We start from the raw sequence: 26,235 nt of genomic DNA, 5'->3' as shown, positions 1-26,235 counted from the left end.
ATATCAATTACTTAACATCGCCTTTCATTATCTCTGTTTACATTGTACCGAATCTGCGGAATGAAGGTGGGCTTTTCTTACGTTACGGTCCTGCACCTCGCCTCCTGTCTCCTCTTAATCCCTCTCGCTTTTATTATATTTATTGTACCTTTACCAACGTGGGCCTTTTGGTGATGCATGGCAACATCCCATTTTCGTCATAAAAGCAACACCTGTCCGATAGCGCTTCCAGCTTTTTCAGAAATTTTTAACTACAATCTCCACATCAAAATTTATGGCTTGGTTAATGGCACGATTAAGTGGTACAAAACGTAAATACTCGTAATGGTACTACCGACACATTTATGATTGCACCACTTTAATATGTTTGTATTTTAACTAATAACACTGTAACATTTATGGCGATTCGTGTTCTTTTTATTGTTGACCGCTTCGGTCTGATTTGAATCAAAAGTTCGCAAAAAACTGACCTTCCTGATCCTGGTGATTACTCCAACCTGCTCCATCTTTAAATCAGGTACGAATTCTAGAAGGTCGTGGTGGTAATTTTGTTACCTGAAGACACATTGTAACACCTGTCCAATAGGACCTCTCACATGACAAAGAGTGCAGATTTTTTTTGAGTCTCCCGAGCCTCAACTTTTAAATTTTTAGACGGTCGCTTTGACGGACTGGTTTAAATAATTATGCTTCATTGGTGCCCTTAAGGTGGGAACCATAATGACGCCCTGATCTAGAAAACTAGGCGGACGATGATTATAAGTTTGTTTTATTATCTGTTAGTTCCGACGTTATTGAAACCCAACAGACAATCAAATTATGGTAATAAATAAAAAATGAAATTATCTTGTTCGATACCATGAATACCAACGTTCTGAAAAAAAATAAAATGGATGACTTGTTAACTGTGGAATGTACACAGTACATGCAGAAATTAAATTTGGTCCCGAAGTAATAACGGGAGCGCACGTATTCGCGAAAGATATCTCTAGACAACTAAACGGTTTTACAACAGATGGCACCAAAATCCTATAAATTAGCGTCGAGTATAAGTAATAGCGGACGGTAACGTAAACAACATGTTAGACACGTCTTATTAAATATAACAACTATACCACATAAAAATGGTAATCAGAGTACAGTCGTAGCCTATAATTACACTAATTGTTTGGAAGATGATTATAAAACGTGAGATGAAAAACGACGATTTAAGCGACCTACTAAAAGTTAATCTATGACAAACGGTTTTGAGGGCATATTCGTATGAAATTAGGAAGAGGAATTCAACAAAAATTAACAGGTAACAGGAACGACTCCATTCTTCTGTGACTCTCTTCTGACCCTTTCTCTTCGCCCTCGTTTAGTTGTTCCATTATGTTGCACGTTTCTTTTTTATTTATAATGAAACGTAATGTAATATTTTCCCGTGAAGAAAGTTTCCGTGAATCTGATATTTTCTCGCGTTTTGAAAATCAAACAACAGAAATGTGTATACACAAACCAGTGTAGATTAAAAATTTACTAAAGGGAGCAATAGAAAAAATATCATCAACAAAAAAAGAAATATGAACAAAAATCTGAAAACATATGACGTAATTTAATAAACAGTCTTTTGTGACATTTACGTGAAATGATTTTTCACCAGAAGACAATAGTTATTTACAGTACGAGAGAGGAAGACAAAGCTTTCGTTCACGCAAATTGCGTGTTCAGCTGCGCTTCGTGGACGATGCAATTCAAGTGAACGAAAGCAGCCTTACTCTCGGGTGCTGTACTTGGTTTTGTTCAATACCTCCTTAGAAAGTGAGTCTGTATCCATAGTTACCAGTGGGTGAAGGTTTCACTTTTGCTCACTGGTTTTCATTCATAATTGAAATTCGATTTTATGAAAAAGAATTTGTACCTACATTGAAAATAATAACTATGTATAACAATTCATAACATTTTCACAATATATGAGCAAAATATGTATTCATGAATCTTACAACTTTAACTTTACGAGTATGTTTTTTACACATAACCCTTTGAATGGACTTTAGTCAAAAAATTGTGTTTGAATTTTACAGTATCTCTTCATCCTTGCTGTTAGATGATTAAAGCTGCGCCATACGTTTTCAGAAGTTTTGTTTTCCCTAATTGCCCCTTATCTCTTCTTTTGTTGATCATATTGTATCTATGCAACACCTCCTAGATATATTTAGGTCGATTTTAAATGGATTCAACAAAATATTTAGCTAATCAAGGTTCACATTAATATTAAAGTTGAAGAACATCGATTTTCGATGTGGATTTTCTCATTTGCTTATATCTTTTACTTGCTTCGCAACGAAACCGTGACCAGAAGTCGATGGGGAAGAATAATATCACATTTGCTCGACCGGCCCCTGCGTCTTTCTAACTACAGTGCCTACATCAATCTTGTAAATAACCTTCTGTCAGGGTGGACCATTTCCACCCACCATTGCGTTTTATTATTTTCTCGATTCATCATATCGATTAAATTCTTTTTGTAGCACTGTTTCGACTTTTTCCGCACCAAGTCACAGCATGCTGCTACGGATTTTTCTCCAGCTATAGTAAGTGGGCATTACTTTTACTGAGATATTTTTCGCAGAACGTCAATTTGAAATATGTACATATAATATTTTTAAAAATTTCAAAGACATTTTAACGTTAATATTCGAAAGTGTTGGATAAAGTTTTGCATTGCACACGTGTGTTATGTATGTAGGTACATAAGTCTTTTGAGTAAGTACCTCACTACCTCTACCACACGATTCAACACATCGTCCCTTGACTGGCATAAGGGCGTATCTCAATTTTCGATGATTTTGAGATATCAACATTTTTTTAGTGCCCGAAATTAATATTTTCTTTGCCTCAAATAGTTGTTGTTGTTGTAGTTCGATTTAGTAATCTTGAGTGGTAAGTATGAATAAAAAAACTTTTTTCTCTTTCTTCGAGCAAGAGCAAAAGTTCCAAGAGCATGTACTCCACCTTTTACTTTAAGTACATAAAGCAAATACTTTTCGAGGAAGCAAATACTACACCAAATACTCCGTGCTCTAGCAAATGCTATAGTTTCGCTTCCTAGTAGACTTTGATTTCATAAAGGTCAAAAAAAGTTCCTCCTGCTTCCTTTGCGTGTATTTCTGCTATGCAAAAATGACTAACACGAGTAGGTACTGAAAACGAAAATTTTGTTTGATAAGTGGCAAATTCGTACGGTTATAGAGCAATAACTTTACCTATTAAAATATTCTAATATTAATTAATGTAATTAATTAATTAATTAATAGATTAAAATATTCAATAAAATAAAATATACAGGTTGTCCCACCTAAGAATTTTAGGTCTTTTACATACATATCTCTATAATTTATGGTTCAATTTTTGTGAAATTTAACACATGGATAATTTAACTCCCTTTATTTGTGAATTAAATCGCTTAAGGTTTATACTAAACTGTAAAACAACAACAAACAATGACTTCCCCAAAATTCCTAAAGGCACTCGTACTACGTGAAAAAGAGGAAAAAATCGTGTTCATTTTTAAAAAGGTATTAAAACGCGCATATTCATGAAACAAATAAGGTCATTGTGAAATTTTTGACATTCTTTGCAATTCCTGTTCAAATGTACCAGCATTTGCCCCAAATTCATTTTTCCAAACGAAACCTAATATTATTGCTAACGTTTCGCAACATACTCGTATTTGGATTTGTAGACGTAAAGGCTCGTCGAATTTGATTTAATTTAATTTTAATTTATTCTTCATTCAGTAAAATATCTATCTTCCAAATTTCACAAAAATCCGTCCATAAATAATAGAAATATAAAATCTGAAAGTCTTAGGTGGGACACTTGTATAAGAATCTTCGATGTAGATCATCTTCATAGACTCTTCTTTCTGAATATGCTTTCTTTTTTCTTTCTATAATACCAAAAAAATACCATTCTGAATGAAAAATATTGCTCTGAATTTACCCACTGCCCAAGTTCGCTAAAACTGTATTTGCTTTGACTGAAGCATAAACTCCACCAAATACTACAAATCGAAGTATCCCCTGTAGCAATTGCTTCCCCCAAAAGCTTTTGCTCCTATGTACAATAATAAATAAAGTATAATCTAAAGCAAATGCTTCAGACTGAAGTGTTTGCTGATACGTGAAGTAATAGGTGAAGGAAATACTTTACACTCATAGCTTTTGCTCGAAGTAAGAGCAAATGCTTTTTTTTTATTCATGCCACTCACTCAACATTTCAGTTTAGGGCGTAATTCAGTAATTACAAAAGAAGTAACAATTTATGATCTCTCCTAAAGGCGTATCTGAAAATTATGTTGTATAAAATATAAAAATTCTACCCTAACTAGTTTTCTCTCTATGTTAAAATCAAGTTCAAAAAATCTTTGTAGCACTTTCCTGTATAACATCGTAAAAATTGAGATACGCCCTTATGCCAGTCAATGAACGACATACTAGAAATGCACATTTGTAATTTAATCTAGTGAATATATAGTTTACACTGTTTACAGTATCAAGGTAAATGTGACACAGATGTAAGTTGAATAAATTAATTATAAAAAGGAAGAAATTATGTTGTTAATTTTACAAATAAAACAGAAAACTTGTTATTCGGTTAAACTTGTCGCCTTCGGCTCATCTCATGCGTCAATCTTTCCTACTCGTGAAAAAAAGTATTACTTTACTTTACTCACTTGTTACATAAATAAGTGAAATAACTATTAATGGAAGTAAATTTAAAATAGTTATTTTCGATATAAGTGCGCTATCAGATCACTTTGCAGGTATGAGGTCGAAATTTGAAGCACGAGGCGTTAGGCGAATGATGCAAAACAGGCCGAATACCTAAAAAGTGACAGCGCACGAATATTGAACAACGTTTTTCGTGTTCGTTTAGGCAAAGTCTTAAAAAAACATTAATTAATTAATTAATTGAGGTTATCTTTGACAGATGTCAAGTTAGGTATATAAACGGAAAAGTTTATATATTTTGTTATGTACGACTTTTCACGTTATGTATCTCGGGAAACGAAAAACAAATTTCGGAGCCCTCAAGATAGGTATAGTTTTACGTAAGTACAAAATTGTACTTTCATAAATGTAAAAAGCAGACATTTTTTTTTAAACAAAATCTAGTGAATATGTAGACTATACTTTGAGAATAAAAAAGTATGGTTAGAAATAAAAATTATGTTTTAGTAACAGTGAAAAAACATTGAGATAGCCTTAAAAAATGTTATTGTGCAAAATTCCTATTATTATTTAATGTTATTCCTATTGATATATACACATACCTTATACTATACCGGGTGTTATAGAAGTCCACGTAATAAATTTAACCACCAATAGGACTCGTTAAAATAAATAAAATAAATTAAAATGAATAAATAAAAAAATTACTCGATTAAAATACTCGGATGTTAACCAGTAAAAACTGTTGGTATTAAAACAGTCAAATAAACTGTAAATTTTTTATCACACAAAAACATTTTCACTAACTCTTTCGTTTCAGTTGATGATGAGCGAAGTGTCAAATTAGGGATTAAAAAATGTTTAAAAAGATTATTCGATTTAAAAAAATTAATATGTAAAAATGTTTATTTTAAAGAGTTCTATTGGTCATCAAATTTATTACGTGGACTTCCATAACATCCGGTATTATGACATAATAAAAACAATGTGGAATTCGTTACAAAATATTTTACGGTGAATAAGTCAAAATATAATGTGATGTATAATTCAACTTCTAAAACTAGCGAAGCATTCCCATTAACAAAATCAGTCTCTGACACTACAATCTGATTTTAATTGTATTATTTGAACTGTTGTGCCATTTTGATAATCCGACTTTCTGACTATTTTTTTCTACTTCCTTCCTATCATTGTTTCTCAGATTTTCCAGATATCACTTTGTTGCAACCGGAAACAGTTCCAATCGTTAATATTATGAAACTTATTTTCGCTCACATTTCATTAATTCTCTTTTTTGTCCAGTTTCCTAAATATTGACTGTCACACTATTTAAATTATATACGGAATGCGTATCTCAATTTCCTAAAAAAAAACAATACAACGTTTAATGCATGCACTCCTTTCTTAACTGACGCCACTTTAATCGTCAACTACATTCAAAAAATTAGTTATCTCATCCGTCTTATCGGCGACACGATTCCATTAATTTCCGTGCTTGGTTTCGCCCACACCTTGTCTACTATTAAACAATTAAAATTTTATAATAAATTCCACAAAGACCGAATAAGTGGATCAACTATCGTTTACTATCGTGAAAGTAAACGCAACGCGCGCATTATAATTATTTGAAAATTATACAGAATACACACTTGTCATAATCCTACCGAGCGAGAAACATCAGCGAGCCCCAAACCATCGGAAAAATCCAATTACCATGACGGTCAGAAAATGAAGAAATGGAAAATGAGAGGAGATGCAGTCTATCAGATCTAACTGGACCTCAGTCTACTTATCACCAAAACGATTCACTCCGAGAGTGTGTGTTGTGGTGGATCGACAGGACGATGTAGTGTACCTTCGAAAAATGTGAATGTCTGCTGCAAGGGACTTGAAATTTTTCAAAAATGAGACTTTTGTGCGTTGTAGTGATCATCAGTTTTTTGGCACCGGGTGAGTTTCCATTTTTCGAGGAAAAAGTCGTGTTTCGGTGTTAACTTCAATGGTGTAGTTACACTTTTTCTAATTTAATTTGGCAAACAACAAAAATTAATCGATACCATGCTCCAATTCCTAGTGATTGTCAAATTTCAACTCGAAACTGTAACAACATTCCGTAAAAAATAAAAAGGCACAGTTGCGTAGTACCAAATTACGGAGTAATTGGCGGGCATTAATTAAGTTCCTAATTACCACCAGACCTAAGACCACTTTCATTACCCGACCAGTCGGATTTTTCCCCCTAGTAATTTGTTTGAACATGACCTCGCCCTATTCATACAATTTCAGCGACGGGATAATCACATTTTTTCCGAGGGTGTATTTCCCGACTTATGTATAAGCGAAGATTAAATAAATACACCTCACGTACCGCGATATTTGTCTACGTCCGACTTCGACGAACCCTATTACTCCATAAATAAGCGTGATGGAAAGTTCATCGAGAGATGAACTTGTTAGGGAACTAACGTTCATTAAAATTAATCGTTTCAGATGCCGTCGATGGTATATGGAACATATTCGATATCAAATATTGGAGGTGCGTCATGAAAAACACTGATATATGTCCGGATAAGGATATCAGATTCTACATGTACACCCGGTAAGTCTCAGATCGACGAAAAAATTTATTCAAGAGTTCTCAGCGCTGAAACCGCAGAAAATGCTGTTTTGAGATTTAATTGGAAACGATATGCCAGGAACATGGCATTTTAACACTTAGAAAATAATGTGTTTTCAATTATCGTGAAGTATTCGACGTGATTATTTATTAAAAAAAGTTGGTCAAGATAACAAGTGACAATACAGTATAATTATGATAATTAGATAAAATAACAGAAGAGAAATTAAACATAACAAAAAAAAATCTCTCTTGCGAGTAAACAATACAGGGTGTCCCAGAATGAACCAGCATAATTTTAACCACGAGCTACTGACTTCATCTAGAACTCGGAAAAAATATTTAAAAAATTCTGTCAAAAAATAAAATGACATTTAATTTTTGAGGTACAATTTTTTTGAATTGCTTTAAGTCTTCTACGTTGTCCCACAACCTCGTAGGTAAAATTTCGGCACATTTTAAAAATACACCCTTGTATATCATATGTATTTTATAAAAATTGTCCAACGACCCCAAGGCGAGTTGGATAATCCATCAAGTATCGTAACAACACATTACGATACAAATATCGTACAACGTTTTATCTACTTTCATAATTAATACCAATATTTTTGTGTTAATAGGGCGGCTAACCTAAACCGCTCTACGAAGTTGTTTACTTTTTTCACAAACGTTCCAGTGACAGCAAGTTGCAGTGTGAGTGCAAAAATTAGTGATTCAGAAGAAAACTTGCCTTCTGATGTAGAATTGGGTAATCAATCTGCTATAGATACATTACTTGGCCATCTCAATGTCCTTGAATGTTACACGATTGTCCTCTCATCGTGCTAACCACAAATTAGTGGCTATTGTCGAACGTTCAGTTCTCCCTTTATCTTTAAAATATGCCTGTCAATTTTTGAATTCGTTAGATCTGCAGTAATATTTGCACGTGCAGGAACAAAGTATCCAAAATCTTAGTGAACACAAAATCATCACACGAAAAAGGTTTCTTCCAAGCTAAAATTTAGCGAAAGCTTGTAAAAACAACAACAACAACATGAGGAGAGGATTTTTGTTAGGTACCTGGCGAGTTTACTTAAAAAATTTAAAACCTTAAAAACTAATTTGTTGAAAAAGTAAATCCTTGAAAAAACTTAACACCAAAATACAAAAAAAAAACTACCTACAGAAATCTCAAACATTCTGATGTTAAATAGTATATTATGCACCGAGGGAGTGAAGTGGATGATTTTTACCCGAGGTGCAATTTGTAGCCCGAGGGATACAAAGCATATACTATTTTTTGCACGACATACCAATTTTAATAGAAAAAAGCCGAAAATTTGTGAATTATCACTAACTGCACCTCGGGAATGCATGATTGTTACCGTCGTTGCTTTGTAGGACCCTCGGGCTTTGCCTTCGGGCTACAAACTGCACCTCGAGTGAAAAAAAAAATTAATTCGAAATAAATATGTACCATAAAAGGTTGAATAGGCTATGGTTTTTTGCCCAAGGGGAAAAAAGATGACTAAAAGCTTGAGTTGGCTGCGGTTTTTTGCCCAAGGGGAAAAAAGAGCCACTTTACTCCATACAATCAGGGAGTAAAGTTGCTCATTATATACAGGTCGTGCAAAAAATGTTTTTTTCATACTTAATAAAAATTATTTCTGTATAAACAAGTTACAGATATTTGACAATTTGATTTCGCAGAAAAAAAAATAACAAAGAAAACAATACTGCACATTATTGTCTTATGAGAGCTTTTGTAGTTAAGTGTTTTGACATGATAAAGTGTCTTCAAATTGGTTTCAAAGAATTGTATTGCAACGGTGCTGATCCTCTTTAATGCAGTCCAATTGAACATTTCTCTAGAGAATGTAATTCTTTGATGTATAAAAAATGTTTGGGGACCTCAAAATAATTAACCATTGAAAGGTAGGATTAAGAAGTATTAAACCAAAATAAAACAAAGTGGTCTATGGCGTGTGAACATATCAAATATGAATAAATTACGTAAAATAACAGGATATTAGAGCATGCAGTTATTGTATAGTAACGAAAAAATATCTTGTTAGTCCTGTAATTACGTACTACAGTCCATTCCATTTAAGTATGCAATATAGAATAGCATAGAGACTATTTTCCCGTCGTTGATTAGTCAAAATGAGAAAAAAGGTTACGAGGGGAGTTTGATAATAATTGCGCCTAAGGTATAAGCAAATAGTTTTTATCAAAAAAGAAATTTTTATTTTTCGATATAATCTCCTGAGACTGCAATACACTTCTCAGATCGACTATATAATAACTGTAGACCAGTTAAAAAATAATCTGAAGATTTTGCTGCAAAATGATCGTTTACAGCGGACATCATCTCTTCTTCGGACCAAAATTTTTTTCCACGAAGCTCTTTTTTCAAACTTGGGAACAGGTAGTAATCACTGGGAGCCAGGTCCGGACTATAAGGAGGATGTTCAATTTTTTCGAACCCGGCATCAACCACAGCTTGCTTTGAAACTTTAGCCGTATGACAAGGGGCATTGTCTTGCAACAGCAAAATTCCGCGGCTAAGTTTACCTCGACGTTTTTCCAAAACAATAGATCGAACTTTCGAGATTAAACTGGCATAATAAATTGCATTCATTGTGCTTCCTTTTGGCAAGTAGTCGATCAGCAAAATTCCCTCAGCATCCCAAAAAATGGTAGCCATCAGTTTGGTTTGCACCCTCTGGCGTTTAAATTTCCGCGGCGCGTTTTCTCCTGTTTTTACCCATTGCATCGATTCCATTTTTGATTCCGGATCATATTCGTAAATCCACGTTTCGTCGACGGTTATTATGCGGTGTAAAATTCCATGAAAATCATTAGCGCTTAAGTCGAGAAATTGCCGCGAACATTGAACACGTCGTTGTTTGTCAAACGGAGTAAGCATTTTGGGCACCCAACGTGCGCATACCTTAGACATGTGCAAATAATTGTGGATGATTTCATGAATCCGTTCTGTGCTAATCTTTAATTCGTCAGCTATCTGTCGAACCCGAATTCGACGATCCTGCAGAATTAGATTCTCCACTTTTTTGACATTTTCTTCAGTCACTACAGTCTGTGGCCTTCCCGGGTGAGGATCATCTTCGATCGATTCCCGTCCTTGTTGAAAAAGACGAGTCCAACGTTTAACCGTGGCATAAGAAGGAGAAAAGTTGAGATATGTCTCGGCGAGATCCTCAAAAATTTCTTTGGCCTTTTTCCCTTTCTTCACAAGGTATTTAATTACGGCTCGGTATTCGATTTTGAGAACTGTACTTGATTCTCCTGACATCGCACCACTTATTAATTTCTTATTCGAAAACTATTGTCACAATTTTGACGCAACTACACGCTTGTTGTTAGAAAACATTTGCCTATGCGTTGCCATGAAAATAAATTTCGTCAAACGGTTGTAACTAGATCAGGCTCACTAATTATCAAACAACCCTCGTACATCAAGGCAATGTTTGATTTTTGATAACTATTGTAAAATTTTGATACTTGATCGATTTTTTGGTTATTAGTGTCAAACTTATCGAGTTTTTGTACGAAACGCATCATTAAACTACAATTTTGTTATTAGAATACCACTACCGTAAGTTCCTTTATGCCTTTTTTTTTTGTTAATTTTGCTGGGAATGTATGATTTCAAATTTGTCGCGTTCGCCAGTGTGAAACGTTCTCCACTCGAGGCGACATCTACTGCATTCTTAAATGGAATGGACTGTAGTGACGTATGAATTTAAAAAATAAAATGACATCTCTTGTTCCGTCGTAAAAGCACTTCGGATTTTTAAATGTCACCAGTTACTATAAAATAAACAAAATGTAGATGAGATTATGTAAACAATTTTTACACACTTTGGCTTTATGATTCTATGAAAGTTTTAAAAGCTTAAAAACAAAACGCGTTAAATGAAAACGTTTAATAAGAAAAAGGCAAGTCATTGCTTAACGCACGGTCCGTGATAATGAAAAAGCAAGTTTCATTCGAAATTTTATTCAATGAAGAGCAAAGTCTTTGTTGTACACTGCTGTGCAGAAAAATCGCGTACACCTATTTTTCGCTGTATTAAGTCGGTATGGATTAGTTTTGACGTTTTATTTGTCAATGTCAAAAAAATGTTTCATTTTCCTAATAACAAATAAAATAATGACAATCTCAGTAACAGTTTATAACCTATTTACAAATATAATGTCAAGATCCACATTTACAAAGCAAAAAATATTCGAAAACTTGATTGCTTGATTTTTGAAGTGTACGCGATTTTTCTACACAGCACTGTAGATTAAGCAACATTAATATCCCAAATGTAAGTATGTTAAATATTTTGAATAAGTAATATAAAACGGTGTAAACTCGTTTAAAAAAATATAGTAGCTTTAAGGAATTCATATTTCTTCGTTTCTTTATTTGCTTAATGATACTAACAATAATGCCTTCGAATTGATGCGGATAGAGTTGCTTCCATAATTTTCCTAGCATTATCTTCTACCCCGGTCCTTGTTTTGTTGAGTTTTCCGCTACCGGTTTTTCTCTCAACATTTCCATTTTCTCTAAATAATTCAACACTTTTCCTTACAACGCAACATGCCAAACGTCGTCATAAGAATGGTCGCCTGCTTCGGCGGAAAAATGTTAAATTTAAGAAAAGACTATTATTATCTCATATTTATATGTACAAAAGTAAGTTTAAACAATGATTATGTTCTTTGGAAATTATATCTGCAACAAATAAATTATTGTTGCATTTTATTCTCAAAACAATAAAAAAACTCTTACAGATACCATCCGCTTACGACTTAATTTACATTTTAAGTAGGTATACTAATTGTTATAATCTTTTACAACAGAACTTCATAAAATTGTTTATAACTGTTTATAACGTTTTATGCCGTCCAGTTTCTTGTTTTACATAAGTATAGTATTAATTTTTTTATCCAACAGCTGTTTACATATTATGAAGTCATAATAATACCGATTTTGAATATATTATGAGGTCTATAAAACACTAGTGGACTTATGAACCCATAATTAAACTGTTTTTATAATTAATGAGGTTAGAGAGAATTGAACAGTTTATTGAACATCAAAAAGAATAAGAACAGAAGGAGATATTGAATAAAACTATGTATTACACTCATGTCTTAACAGCAAATAAGTCACTCAAGAAACTCGAGCAAGCTCTCGTGTCTAAACATTTCTTTCGTGACTTATTTGCCTTATAAGACACTTGTATAATAAATAGCTATAATGTTTAGTCTTTATGGTAATTTACTGTAGAAACTTAAAAAATCGTAATGTATTATCTCTGTTAAATTAGCTCAACCACATTATGACATCTCGTTTTCTCTAGAATAAATTTTGACCAGCTGATTAAACTAGCATAATTATGGACAATATTGGTGAACAGTTAAAAGTGCATTTAAAATCGGTGTTTACCAATTTTAAATGCACTCGGGATCATGTTTTGTCTTTCAAATATCACTACTTTATTGCACGTTGTTTCTATGCCATTTAACTCTACGCATTTATTACAAAAAAATGCCCTCTCGACCTGAAAGTGCGTTTACATCACGCAAATAGTTAAATCCACCGCTGCAGCACACTACTAACACACTTTTGCGAATCTGAACTCATGCGGACCCTCACCGAATGTTGACCTTGATTTTTGGTTCTTAGCGAATCGGGCACCAGAAGACTGAGGATAGACATAAGAAACCATGTCTCGTTGGAATACTCCGGCTTCGATCCGGTCAAGAAGAACGTCATCATCATTCACGGCTTCAACGGCACCGAGGCGAAAACCCCCATGACGATCCTGAGGAACGGTAAGCGGATCGAGGGAAAGTTTATAATGCATTAATTTCCATTCAAAAATCACCACTTTCTTTACGCAAACAGCATGACGGTACAATTTTCAGATTGGCTGTCTTTTCAATTTATTAAGTTAAGAGTGTCTTATTAAATAACGAGACGGCGAATTTTGTGAACCCGCAGCGTATTTGTCTCGGACCGATTACAACATCTTCACGGTCGACTGGAAGCCCCTCGCGCGGTTTCCTTGCTACCTCTCTGCCTTATCAAACATGAAACTAGTCAGCCAGTGCACCGCTAAATTGTACGCTTTCATAATGGACCACGGAGGCGACGCCCGGGAAACGACTTGCGTCGGTCACTCTCTGGGGGCCCACATATGCGGAATGATCAGCAATCACTTGGACCTGAAGCAGCACAAGATAGTCGGTTCGTTTGTTGGTGCGGATTCGAGATGAACTTGAGATAATGTTGACCGCTCGCAGGATTAGATCCGGCCAGGCCCCTGATCAACCGTTACGGGGACAAGTACTTCAGACTGACCAGAGACGATGCCCATCAAGTACAAATCATCCACACGAATGCGGGCGTGCTGGGGGAGGTCAATCAAGTGGGACACGTCGATTTCTGCGTTAACGGCGGCACGATGCAGCCGGGATGCAAGGGACACATCTTGCGTAAGTATCGACTTGCAGGATGTGACGTTTCTCGATCAATTAATTCGCGCCAAACTGGAATGCAGCGCAGGAAATTACTGGAGCAAGGTGTAAACTCTTGCATGCAATTCGAAACTGAAAATTTATTTTTTGCTTCATAATAAATGAGCACTACAAAAATATACTATACTACAATAATAATAAAAATCATTTAAATTAGAACATTGCCAAAAACGTTTTCTGTGATGCTTAATATCTTCAAACGAAAGTTCTTATAAAATGTGAATTCATTCAAATAAAGCTCAAGGTATTTAAACAGCAATAACATAACAATCATTCCTGTACGTTTAATTGTAATTTTCTATTAAAATATAAAATAATGTTCTGGCAATAAATTAGCAAAAAATAATCGTATGCCAGTATCAGAAGAAATGAAACTCGTTCGGCGTTGTTTTACAACAATTTGTATTATGAAAGAAATTATAAAAGTGAATCTTTTTAAAGAAATATGTATACAGGGTGATTGTGGAAGTTGTGCAGATATTTTTACCAGCGATAGAACTCCACAATAGGTAACGATTGACCCAATAATGCCTTATACAAAAAAAGGGTTAACAATTTTCAAAAAAAAGTTTGTGAGCCACTGAATTTAATGAAAAAATGGGAAAAAAAATCATAGTAGACTTTTTTGAGAAGAACCTCAATCTTAACCTCAATTTAAATCACAAATGTCTTTCACCAACGTGGAGAAAACGGGCAGTATCAAATTGCAGCGGCGGTCTTAATCTTTTAGGGGAAGCAGGTACTGATTTCCAAATAAGTAAATAGCAGCGCTTGTCATTTTACCCCCCAGGGAGTGGGCAGGTAGACGATTATAAATAATAACTATCCCTTACCTCAGACTTTTAAAGAGGTAACTAATTAATCATCTGCAAACAAAATTTTCTTCGAAATCATTGGAAGGTAAATTATATTTATTAATACGTAAATTGAAATACAGAAATATCGTTGGTGCACAAGAAAAGTGACACATCTCAAAAACCCTCATTTTTCAGTAGAACGATTTTAATAGTATATTGTGATATTAGGTTAGGAAGTGCATTATAACAGAATCGAGAAAGAGTTTGAAAAATTGAGACGAAGGAGGCACATAATGTACATTTTTATGTCCATGAACAGTAAATAATTGTTTAAAAAATTTTGTACAGTGTGAAAACGTACCGTCCGCGTAAATTTTTGACGATGTTGACAAGAATTTCAAATTTTGTGGCAAGAAAAAATTATTATGTTTTTCTTTTGTCATTCACCGGAAGAAAATCTTGATTTCGATTAGTTTTAATTTGAATTGATTCAAGACCATCATGTACACCTTTGATACATCTGCGTAATGAACTCAGAAGTGCAGTGCTACCTGAAAATTTCTAAATGATAAGCCGACCCCTTATTAAGATTATAAGCGCTGCAGTTTACATCAGGTTATTAAGACCCAAACTAACCGCGCGCTGCAATTTAGTACTTAGGATTTTAAAACCTTCGATCCTCGCTGCAATTTGACATCGCCGGAGAAAACCGATATGGTTTTGGTCTATGGCCCGTGGACATTCAGAGCTCACACGGCAAATCTACGGTGAAAGGTTTCCTCAAAGGAAGTATTCCCAATGCACGAACCTTTGTAAACGTTGTGCAGCATCTTCGCGAATTTGAGCGTTTCGAAATGAATAAGCGCGATCTTGGCCGCCAACGAGAAGATCGCATTTTAGTCGCACAAAAAGGAATTCTTCACGAAATTGAAAACCAGCCACGAACATCACACATCCACAACAACATTGCAAATCATATAGGAGTTTCTCAGTTTGTAGTTTGGCTGCGAGTTCAAAACGCGACTCAGGAAATTCCTCCAAACAGATGCATTCTGAATCGAATTCGGCTTTCTTAGGCACGATGACAGGCATTTTGAGCAACTTCTTTGATTTTTCATTTTATGCTTTTGTTTTGTTGTTTAAGCCATTGTTGTTTTCTGAATAAGTTACAGGGACTATTTTATGATCACTTTACAAATTTTATCAAAGATTCATGATGAAACTAATTCCTTTAAAACTAATTTCCTTAAAAAAAAAATAACCTAATTTTTGGCGCGCACTGTATATAATTTATACACTGACCGGCACAAAAAACGACTCACTTTGAATTTTAAGTAATTCATTGTCTTAGAATTTTTTTTTGGTATCATGTTGTATTGGTAGGTGCTATTTAAGTTATTCTTTGCCAAAGAATATCCGACAAACAAAACATTAAACACAGCAAATAAAATTTTAATGAAAAAAAAAAAAAGTAATTTTCCAGAAAAAATTTTATGTTATGAAAAATTGCCAAAATTTGAACAGCATTGTAAATTAGTATCTCGTATTGTCACATTAAATCTTTTAACACGTAAATCAACCGACAAAAACACACCGTGGAAAAACGCAAATTTTCTAATTATTTATTTAAACAAAACAATTCGGTTGCCATGGTGACCATAGCACTCCCGATAATTGAAAATATCGCAATTTAACTATAATAAAGAAAAATAAGCACAAATATAATTTCAAGATCATTTATTTAAGAAATCATAATGAGTCGTTTTTTGTACCGGTGAGTGTATATTAAATTCATAAATCAGAAATCCAACAAGTATTCTAAAAAGGCCAAGTTATCCTGGAAATCTCTTATTAACAGTTCAAAAAAAAAATCTAACGTACCAAAAATTGAAAAGAAAAAAGTGAATAATATCTACAGTCGCGGACAGAAAAAAGTAGGACAAGTCTTACTAAGACTGTTGCTAAAATTGAGTTGAGTAAACCGGGCTTACTATAATAAATAAATAAATATTTTAATAGTAATTATAGAAAGAGTAAACAAACTTAATTGTTAATAATTTGTACCTACAGCCAGTTCGTTTGGATGTCACATTAATCAATAATATGATTAGTAGTGAAGATTAAAATTTGTTTGAAAAAATGGAACGAATTTACTTAGCAAAAATATTTCGTTAACACTGGGAGAAAGGAATGAAAAAGAATTAACTAATTCGGTTTTGTACAACCAAAATTTAGGAGCCTACACTGTACTCTTTCAAAATTTAAAATGAAATGAAATTCGAAAAAAAAAAATTTTCAAGCCTCAGAAAACATCAAACAGCTGTAGAGGGTAGAAAATTCCACTTATTCAGTTAACTTCTGTATTGTATTTCATTTTTCTGTCAATATACGAAAAATGCTTTATTTTGCCCTACGGGCTTTCAGATTCCTGATTACAAAACATAAAAATAACAATTTATTGTTCTCCCTCACTCCTCTTGTTCTCTATTCTTTCTCTCCTCTTGCTTATTCTTTCATCCATCTCCCTGCCGTCTTCGCTCCCTATTAATCCCCATTCCCTTCTCTTTCTCTCTCTCATTTCGCCGCATGTGTTTGATCTTCTCACTATCCTCGCGTCACTTCTTGCACCTTCTCTCTCTCTTCTCCTTCCTTCCCATTCCTGTTCTCTCTCTCCTCGTCCCCACCTCTGCAACCCGCTATCATTTTCCTCTCTCACACACACTCTTTCTCCTCCCTATTGTATTTCGATTCTCTTATTCTCTCTCTGTGTCTTTGTCCCTCTACCTTTTTATTCACCTTCTCCTTGTACATTTTCTCGCCGAGTCGTCTTCTTATTCTCTCCTTCTTTTAGCAAATTTTCTTCAGTTTCTCCTGTCTCTTATCCCATCTAAACCAGTCCCCGTTTATCTGTATTTTCCTGTATCCTATTTTCACCCTTTTTCCTCTATCTCTCTCTTCTCTGGCCAACTCTCTTAACTTCTTTTGTGTTTCCCTTTCTTCTTTTGTCAAATCGTCATCTATATACATCCTCTCACCTTTTTTTTCCTTTAACTTACTCTTACTTAGCATTATGTTCTTCTTCTGCTCCCAACTTTCTATTTTTGCCAGCATCATCTTATCTTTATTTATTTTAAATGCTTCCTTTACATTCACTTTCACTCCTATCTCCCTTTCTAACCATTCTTCCACCCCCCTCTCTATATTTCCACTTATTGCTCCTATTCCAGTTATTATAACATTATTCTTCCTCTCCTTCTTTTCTCTTTGTTCCATCTTTTCCTCTATCATTTCCATCCTTTTCATCCAATCTGCCTTCTCCAACTGCTCTTTTTCGTCTCTTCCTCTCATCTCCTCTCTCACTGTCGCTAATTCTTTCCTTAGCTCCCCATTCTCCTCTCTCACTGCCGCTAATTCCTTTCTTAGTGTTTTGATCTCCTCTCTCATCTCTCTAATCATGGTAGTTTTCATTTCCTTATCCATTTCCTTGCTTTGATTTTCTTCTTCGCTTCTATTTGGTGATCTTCTCGTCCTGGAACTATTTCTGAGTGGTTTCTTGCCTTCTTTCGACGTTCTACCCTCTTCTCTTTCTCTCTTGCTGCTTTCTTTCCTTACTTCTGACGATTTCAGCATGTCCTCTCTTTCTTGCTCTCCCTCTTTCTCTCTCGCTGCCGCTAATTCCTTTCTTCGTGCTCTGCTCTCCTCTACTATTCCCGCCATATCCTCTTTTATCACTCTGAACACTGTTTCTATTTTCTTCTCTATTTCTTTGCTTTGATTTCTTTGTTCGCCTCTACTTGGGGATCTTTCGGTTCTGGAACTCTTTCTGAATGGGTTCAGGCCTTCTTCCGACATCCTACCCTCTTCTCTTTCTCTCTTGCTGCTTTCTTTCCTTGCTTTCGGCGATTTCGGCATGCCCTCTCTTTCTTGCCCGCTGTCTTCTGCTTATCACCTCTCACTCACTCGTCGTTGTTTACGTTTGTTATCGCTGCACTTTTTCCACGTCTGCTCGCTATCGCTGCCAAACCAGGAATTCTTTCTGTCAATATATTTGTTGTACTAAATCACAGGGAATTTTTGGAATAATATTTCTAGTTCTTGGCAAACTGAGTGATTTTGTTTAAAACACATAAATAGAATATTTAATTTACAACAGCAAAATAGACTTGTTTTTGGTAACACCAAACATGATATAAAGTTGACAACCCGTACACAAAATATTTGGTATTTTCTAACTTGACGTGCACTATCACTACTGAATATACAGTGTGTCCAAAAAGTCTGGAAACACCCAAATGAAAATGTAAGGCATAATTTTTGAAAAAAATGTAAAGACAGGTCAATTAGTGTTTTAAAAAAGCTTTCTGCTGATAGTGTCTGTTCCATCTTGTCGATGACATTGAAAAAGTTATTATGTTCTAAAAAAAAATTGCTGAAATAATAGAAAACGTCCAAAACGAATTTTATTATCGTTTAGGATATTATCCAGATGTTCAAGGACAACATTTTGAACATTTGTTGTAAGAATTATACTTGCCTTTCAAAATTAAAGTTTTCTTTATTTTCTAATAACCAATTAGGTTTTTTCAGGAAATTTCTTATCTAAATTGAAAATTTGCTTGACCGTCGGGTAGACAATTAAAAGATCTATTAAAAACGGTAGTAAAAATGCGACGTTGCCATTTAAACAAACCTCTGATGACATCATAACTCTTTGAAGGTCATCAAAAGCAGCAAACAGATACCATCAACAGAGAGCTTCTTGAAAACGCTAGTTCACCTCTTTTTGCGTTTTTCTGGAAAATCATTCGTTTATATTTTATTGGGGTGTTTCCAGACTTTTTGGACACACTGTATGTAATTTTTTACATGCAAAAGATGAAAAACATTTTTATTACTTACTTACATTTGCAAGCACTTACTTTTTGAAAAAACAAATGTATATATTTCACTTATTTGGGAAATGATTTCCTACTTTATATTTATTGATGAAGTGAAAAAATGTGAACTAGTGACCTATTTGTATAGCTATGTCATTGTATGATAATGTGTGCCGTCCTTGGTGTGTCAACCAATTTATTGAAACAAAATTTTGTTCAAATAAATTGTGTCTTGTAAGTGTAATTCCAGAATTTCTGTTTCGCAAAACGATTAAAAGTAAAAATACGTTGTTAAATTAGAAATCTTTTTTTTATGCAAGACGAATTGATCTCACACTCCAAAAATGACTGTAAGATGAGGGACCCTTCCATAAATTTCTAACAATAAAAAATATCAACAAGAACAGAAAGTAACAGTATAAAAAGTGTAATAATTTCACTGTTGATTTTTGAAAGTGTAGCAAGCCAAATTAATTTTGGAGTACCTAATAAAAGAAGAATACAAATATTAAAAAGCACGTACAATATTTGCATAAATGAGCAGATATTTTTAACGAAAATAATACATGTTAACGCCTAAACAGGAATAATAATGTTTTTATTTTCGTCGTCTCATAACAGTGTCAACATATGACACAAAATTAAATAGGTATGACTGAACTGAAACGCTTGTTACCATTTGGTACGATTGCAATCCATTGCACAAAAACAATAATGCTATTAGCAATTGTAGCTTTTCTTTAAAATTTTGCAAAATAGTTTTATTGTCAACCTATTTGATACGATTTCTTTGCGATTACACTGAAATCACCAATGACTAATCAACTTGTTTGTTTATTTGTACAACTTGTAGAAAGCTTTCAAGGTTTTCATTTTTTCTGCATCACTGCCGAAATTCTGTATGCAATTTAGAATGCAACTGTAATTCTGGGTGAAATGGCTAATTTCATCACCTTCTTTTTATTTGCTTTCAACCAATACTTGCTTCAGGCAATTAGTTTACCTTTTATTTGGCTGATTTGTTTTTAGTCGAGAAAGTCATTTCACATACGATTGACTGGTATAAGAACTCAGATATTGTTAATTAGAAATTGTAAAAAAATATTTACCACAAATATTTATTATAATAGAAATCCTAGATGTTTACTGACCGAGGGGGTCATTCCCGAAACCCGGTAAGGCTCGATAAGGCATTGCAAATTCAAAACCATGACAACTGATACTACTGAAGCCATTGTATTTTGCTGTTTCGTTAACGATTTGCAAATTATCTGAGTTTTGTGAATGACCCCCTTACTGAACAGTCTTCACAAATTAAAATTTAAAAACTACATTCCACTATGTAGATTGAAATGTTAGGTATGGTTTCACCAATGTTTTTGAGATAAACAAACTTTTAATGTATTGTTACATAATAATTATGCCACCTCCTTGAACAGTGTGATGATTAAAAAAAAATTCGCTTATCTATGAGGTAGGTATCTATTTTTCTGAAATATCAGATAATTTCGAAAATAATTAAACTATTATTACAATTATAACATACATTCTTTCCCTTAAAAAGTATATATGTAGGTATTTATAAATGTATTTCACAGGATCTAAATTAATGTTTTATATGCGTTTGTACTTACTACAACCACATCATTGTTTGTTGGAGAAATGCACCTGTCTTGCAATCCATTAAATTGCAGTTTTTGAAAGAGTTCGCGTTAAAAGTACAAGCAATTAAAATACGTTGACAATTAATTGACAGTGACACACCTCTCGTTTGTTAAGAGTTGACAGCGAAAGGTGTGTTGATTTTCTGATCCTTTTATTTTTTAAACTTAAAATTTTGAAATAAGTAATTATAAATGTATCATTTAGGAAGGGAATTACGGTTCATTTTATTATGATTAATTTGATACAAAAACACGTAAATTAATTTTGTTTGTAAGATTATAAATGAACTATAAAAATGAAAGAAGCGTTAGTTGGCAGTGTCAGTGTCAGTTCAAATGTTGCAATATGTCGATATCTACGAATTAAAATGAAATTAGTTAAATTAAAAGCTAAATATGCTATTACTTTACCAAGACTCACATTTAGGAGTAAGACAGTAAGAGTAATAATAAGTGAAACTCATCCCACGTATTTCTTTGTAATAAAAACATTTTGAATTTGACGTCGTTAATCGCCAACATAACGAGATCAAATGTCACTAAAGAAAAAAGCTGTCACTTGTGATGACAGGCGAAGTTGAGGTTATGTGAAATTATGGCAACACCAATTAAAGACGTGATTTTAAAAGAAAATGCACCAACTACGATACTATTCGATAAACATATCGAATTCTTAAGGGACTACGGTAAAAACGATGACAACTTCGAGTTCGGTATGACGGATTACCTGCGGATATCCGGCATGTATTGGGGCCTCACCGCCCTGGAACTACTCAATCAAACACATTCCACATCTCAGGAAGAAATCGTCGCTTACGTCAAAAACTGCCAAGACCCGGAAAGCGGCGGAATCAGCGCTTGCTTTGGACACGACCCACATTTACTGCACACATTGAGCGCCGTACAAATTTTGGCCATGTATGATAAACTAGACGCAATCGATACCGAGGGAGTCGTCAAGTACGTAACGGCGCTCCAACAACCCGACGGCAGTTTTACCGGCGACAAATGGGGCGAAGTGGACACAAGATTTTCATTTTGTGCAGTAGCAACCTTATCGCTGTTGAAGAGATTAGACGCGATCGACGTCGACAACGCTGTCAAGTTTGTCGAGTCGTGTATGAATTTTGACGGAGGCTTTGGATCAAGACCGCTGTCTGAAAGCCACGCCGGTTTAATATACTGTTGTCTGGGCTTTCTCTCCGTCACGAACAGACTCGACATCGTCAAGAGAGACGTTCTGGCGTGGTGGTTGTGCGAGCGACAGCTGCCTTCAGGAGGTTTGAACGGGAGACCTGAAAAACTGCCGGACGTGTGCTACTCGTGGTGGGTACTGTCGTCGCTGACCCTGCTGGGGCGGCTTCACTGGATCAGCGGAGAAAAACTGAAGAAGTTCATACTGGCTTGCCAAGACACGGAGAGTGGCGGCTTTTCTGACAGACCAGGGGACGTACCCGACCCCTATCACAGTGTGTTCGGGCTCGCCGCCTTGTCCTTATTGGGACAACCCGAAATCAAAACCGTCAATCCCACATACTGCATGCCCCAACACGTCATAGACAGAATGCAACTGACACCACAGATATTACGTGATTAGCATTTATATCGGTACAACTTTATATGGTAATTTTTATGGGTGCAAATTTGAAAAGTATTGCGCTTGGTGTTCAGTCCGCGGTCCGCTCGTGTACGTGATTGAAATACATGTAGGTGTAATTTTATAACGATAATAAAGCTAGTTTGTAGTTGAACGGTGTTTAATTTTCTGATGTTGAAAGGTTTAGTCTGCGGTCCGCATAACTAATTACGTCTTTGGTACTACAGGTCGCTCCCGGTGTAGCCATTTCCAGAGTGCTTGCTTTTTCGCCGTGACCGTCAGAGACAAGAATGCCCATCTAGGCCGGCCCTGCACCACTATTTGCCCAAAGAAGGTTTCCGATTGGGGATACTTGCCGGGACGACCCATCCCAATGGGTGAAGACACGCCGTTCGGGTAGACTTTCAATGGTTCCAATGTTACTTTTACTAATCTTCGCATTGCAGGGTGAAGGGGATGTACTGTGTCGACACCCACTCGAATTCGGACTGTCCGTTTGAATGATATTTAATACTCAAAGATTATGTTAAGTTTTATTATAAAAGTACAAAACGATCAACAAAACAAGTTAAGGAACTATACAAATCATTCATTTTTTTCTACAATGTCGTCAAGGCACTCTTTCAGTTTCTTAAACTTTTTCTTAAATGCGATACCACAGCCTTTGGAGAGTCTGAAGTCGACTAGAATCTTCCCCTGAATTTCTATAACGTTCGTTTTGAAAATCAGTTGATTTTTCATCAGATCTACAGTTGAAATGGTTACCTAAAAGCTTTGGATTAGAACAGTTCAGTTAGTGAACACGTGGACTTACAGCTCCTGTCCCGTCAGTCTGCCAGTTATAGTGGAAAGTGTCTAAAACAGAGCACAAAACCTCTAAAGTCTTCTCGTAATTCGTCGTAACGTAAAACCTCGTCATTCGTTTAATCAGATTACTGAAATTATCTTTGGTGAGCGGAGTCTCGCTGAATTGAATTTGCGAACTGAGGAACATGTTCTCGTTGTGAGTGGGCTGCGAGAAGCAAATGGATTCGCGGTTGGTTCTCAAGTCGGTCACCAGTTGGTCGATGGAAGTTGGTCGCACTGCCGGAGTGGGCTGCGACAGAATGACGTTGGGGTTGGTGCGGTGCACGCGAGTCTCCGCCTCCAACATGGAATTCCAGCGTTTGACGGGACTCGAATTGGAACCCACCACGTCCCTCTTATCTAACAAAAAAATGTTTCGGTATCAGTTGAATTGGTCGTTGTCGAATTTGTCTCTGCGGGACCGCCAACCGTATTGCTTTGGTAATCTAGCTTTATGACATTCAAAACAATCACAACGCTAAATTACCAAAGTAACAAAACTGGCAACTCTGGGCCTAAAAAATACAAAACAACAGAGCAACCAACTTACTGTCCTCAAAGTCATACTTCATCCAAGAGTGGTTCAAGATTTGGTCAATTGTCAGTCTTTTGCTTGGTTCGATGACGAGAATTTTCCTGATGAGGCTGAGTGTAGCGTTGCCTAATTTACTCCAAGGGGTGACTGTTATGTAAGTGTCATTTGTATAATTGATGAACTCTTCACAAGTGGTGTCCCCCCACGGTAACTCCCCTGTCAACATAGCTATGAGGACTATTCCACAACTCCAAATGTCGGCGGGCTGAGCCTTGTAGGGCCTTAGAAAAATTTCAGGGGCGCAGTACGGTTTCGTTCCGCATTTTCTGTCCAACAGTCGCTCCCTTCCTTTACTACGGAATATAGTCGCCATACCAAAATCGCTAATTTTTAATACTCCTTCTTCGTTAATTAGCAAGTTTTCAGGTTTTATATCACGATGAACAACACCCAAATTGTGTAAATACTGAAGGCCATTCAATAACTGTTTCATATACAACTGAGCTAAACAGGATGACATCCCTACATCTGGTTCTGCAGATTTCAAAAAAGTGGGTTAACGGTTAATAACGGTCGCTGACGTTTTTACCAATCATCTGAAACAGTTCGCCTCGAGAGGCGTATTCTAAATAGATGTACTCCTTGAGCTGTTCCTTCCTCCTGCCAAAATACTTGATGATATTTTCATGATGCAAGATCTTGTGAATTACCACTTCTTTGTTAATTGTGATTGAGATATTCTCCTCCTTTCCATAGTTGATGATTTTGCAAGCTACCTTCTCATTGGTATGTTTGTTCACGATTAACTTAACTCTAGCAACAATAACAGTTCGAATCTAAGACAAACGCACAAATCTTACTTACTCCCCGTAAGCTCCTTCGCCGAGGATGCTCTTGTGCATCATCCAGTCGTCCGTGAACTCGATCATTCTGTTATTTTCTATTTATTGCTGCTCAAACGATAACAACTAATTAATAATTAATGAAGACAGAACACAAATCATCACTAAAACACGTGAACAGTCTTAGTTGTGGTGAAACCGAAACTACACGAAAGAAATAATTTAGGACGTCTGGTACCTTGCCAAAAACAAAAAACATCGAGGCAACTTGATTGTGTCATGGAATTTATTGACAACTTGCAAGACCAGACATGTCAAAAGGTCTGAAGTTTGTGTAATCGATTTCGCGGGTACGCCAGTGGCGACATCTGGACACGTATCGGCAGGACGCGATCGACTTAGAGCGCTACATTTGAATATAAATATTTCGCCCTGATTGAAATGAAGAACAGATTAATTTGTTACGGAAAAGAAGTTTTCCAACAATTTTATAAGTTAATAAAAAAGGTGACAGTGTCAGGACCTCGAGGGGAGTTGGTTTTTTTAATTATGAAAGCTTTAAAGTTGGTGTTAGAAAAAGATATACTATCCATTATTCTGAAATCTCTGATGCCAACTGGGAAATTTACAGAATTCACCGGAAATATTCCTTTCTTGACTGTCAACGAGGGAGCGTTTTTCTTGCTGTTAATTTAAGTTTGGCTTCTAAAGCTTGTTTGACACGATACTAAATTTTTGAGAAAATTTACTAGTAAATGAGGGAGGACCAATGAACGATCAGGATCTGACAAAGACAGACTATGATCCTGATCGTTCATTGGTCCTGTCAAGGGTCTCTCTCATTTTCTAACAAATTTACTACGAAATTTAGCATCGTGTCAAACAAGCTTTACAGGTAGGTACAATATTCAAAGTCCTAAATTTTAATGTGGTACCATTAAGTCTTGGATCTCTTAGTAGTTGTGAAAATACTGTACTGAGTACTGCGAGCATTATTGTGGTGTATATTCTTCTAGCCCCTAAAGTTAGTGCGAGTGATGTGGAGTTGTTTTTCGAACTCATATCTTGGTTATGCTTATTGATTGCTACATGATAATGTAATAATTCTTGGAGATTTCAACACATCCAATTAGAAAATCTCGCCTCTGTATTCAAATGAGTGGAACTCATTTCGAGCTGTTATTGCAAGATTGTCC

The 26,235-nt window shown here is 35.3% G+C and overlaps 3 protein-coding genes and 1 long non-coding RNA gene across 5 annotated transcripts; 2 read left to right on the top strand and 2 right to left on the bottom strand.

Moving 5' to 3' along the window:
* The first annotated feature begins 6,358 nt into the window (after positions 1–6,358).
* LOC138125507 (phospholipase A1) lies at positions 6,359–23,401 on the top strand. The gene is made up of 7 exons (XM_069040858.1): positions 6,359–6,668; positions 7,209–7,317; positions 13,028–13,176; positions 13,346–13,591; positions 13,648–13,839; positions 23,044–23,212; positions 23,263–23,401. The coding sequence occupies exons 1-7, from the start codon at positions 6,623–6,625 to the stop codon at positions 23,318–23,320; spliced, it is 969 nt and encodes a 322-aa protein (XP_068896959.1). The 5' UTR covers positions 6,359–6,622; the 3' UTR covers positions 23,321–23,401.
* LOC138125513 (uncharacterized) lies at positions 21,420–21,723 on the bottom strand. Its single transcript, XR_011157480.1, has 2 exons — positions 21,631–21,723; positions 21,420–21,575 (listed from the first exon to the last, which is right to left on the bottom strand). It is a non-coding gene; the product is annotated as an uncharacterized lncRNA (long non-coding RNA).
* Positions 21,736–23,170, top strand: RabGGTb (geranylgeranyl transferase type-2 subunit beta). The gene is made up of 2 exons (XM_069040857.1): positions 21,736–22,925; positions 23,044–23,170. Exon 1 carries the CDS (start codon positions 21,815–21,817, stop codon positions 22,814–22,816), a length of 1,002 nt encoding a protein of 333 aa, XP_068896958.1. The 5' UTR covers positions 21,736–21,814; the 3' UTR covers positions 22,817–22,925; positions 23,044–23,170.
* On the bottom strand, positions 23,331–25,391 carry grp (serine/threonine-protein kinase grp). Of its 2 annotated transcripts, XM_069040856.1 has the most exons (6): positions 25,062–25,391; positions 24,908–25,010; positions 24,787–24,857; positions 24,213–24,731; positions 23,631–24,022; positions 23,331–23,581 (listed from the first exon to the last, which is right to left on the bottom strand). In XM_069040856.1, exons 2-6 carry the CDS (start codon positions 24,949–24,951, stop codon positions 23,402–23,404), a joined length of 1,206 nt encoding a protein of 401 aa, XP_068896957.1. In that variant the 5' UTR covers positions 24,952–25,010; positions 25,062–25,391; the 3' UTR covers positions 23,331–23,401. The 2 variants fall into 2 exon arrangements, with proteins under 2 accessions (XP_068896957.1, XP_068896956.1); XM_069040855.1 differs by having other exon boundaries at positions 24,787–25,010.
* Between the last annotated feature and the right edge of the window lie 844 nt (positions 25,392–26,235).

Source organism: Tenebrio molitor, chromosome 3 (assembly GCF_963966145.1).
Source record: "Tenebrio molitor chromosome 3, icTenMoli1.1, whole genome shotgun sequence".
NCBI classification, from domain to species: Eukaryota; Metazoa; Arthropoda; class Insecta; order Coleoptera; family Tenebrionidae; genus Tenebrio; species Tenebrio molitor.
The sequence above is the reverse complement of the archived record's forward strand: the minus strand, read 5'-3'. Positions and strand labels throughout refer to the sequence as shown.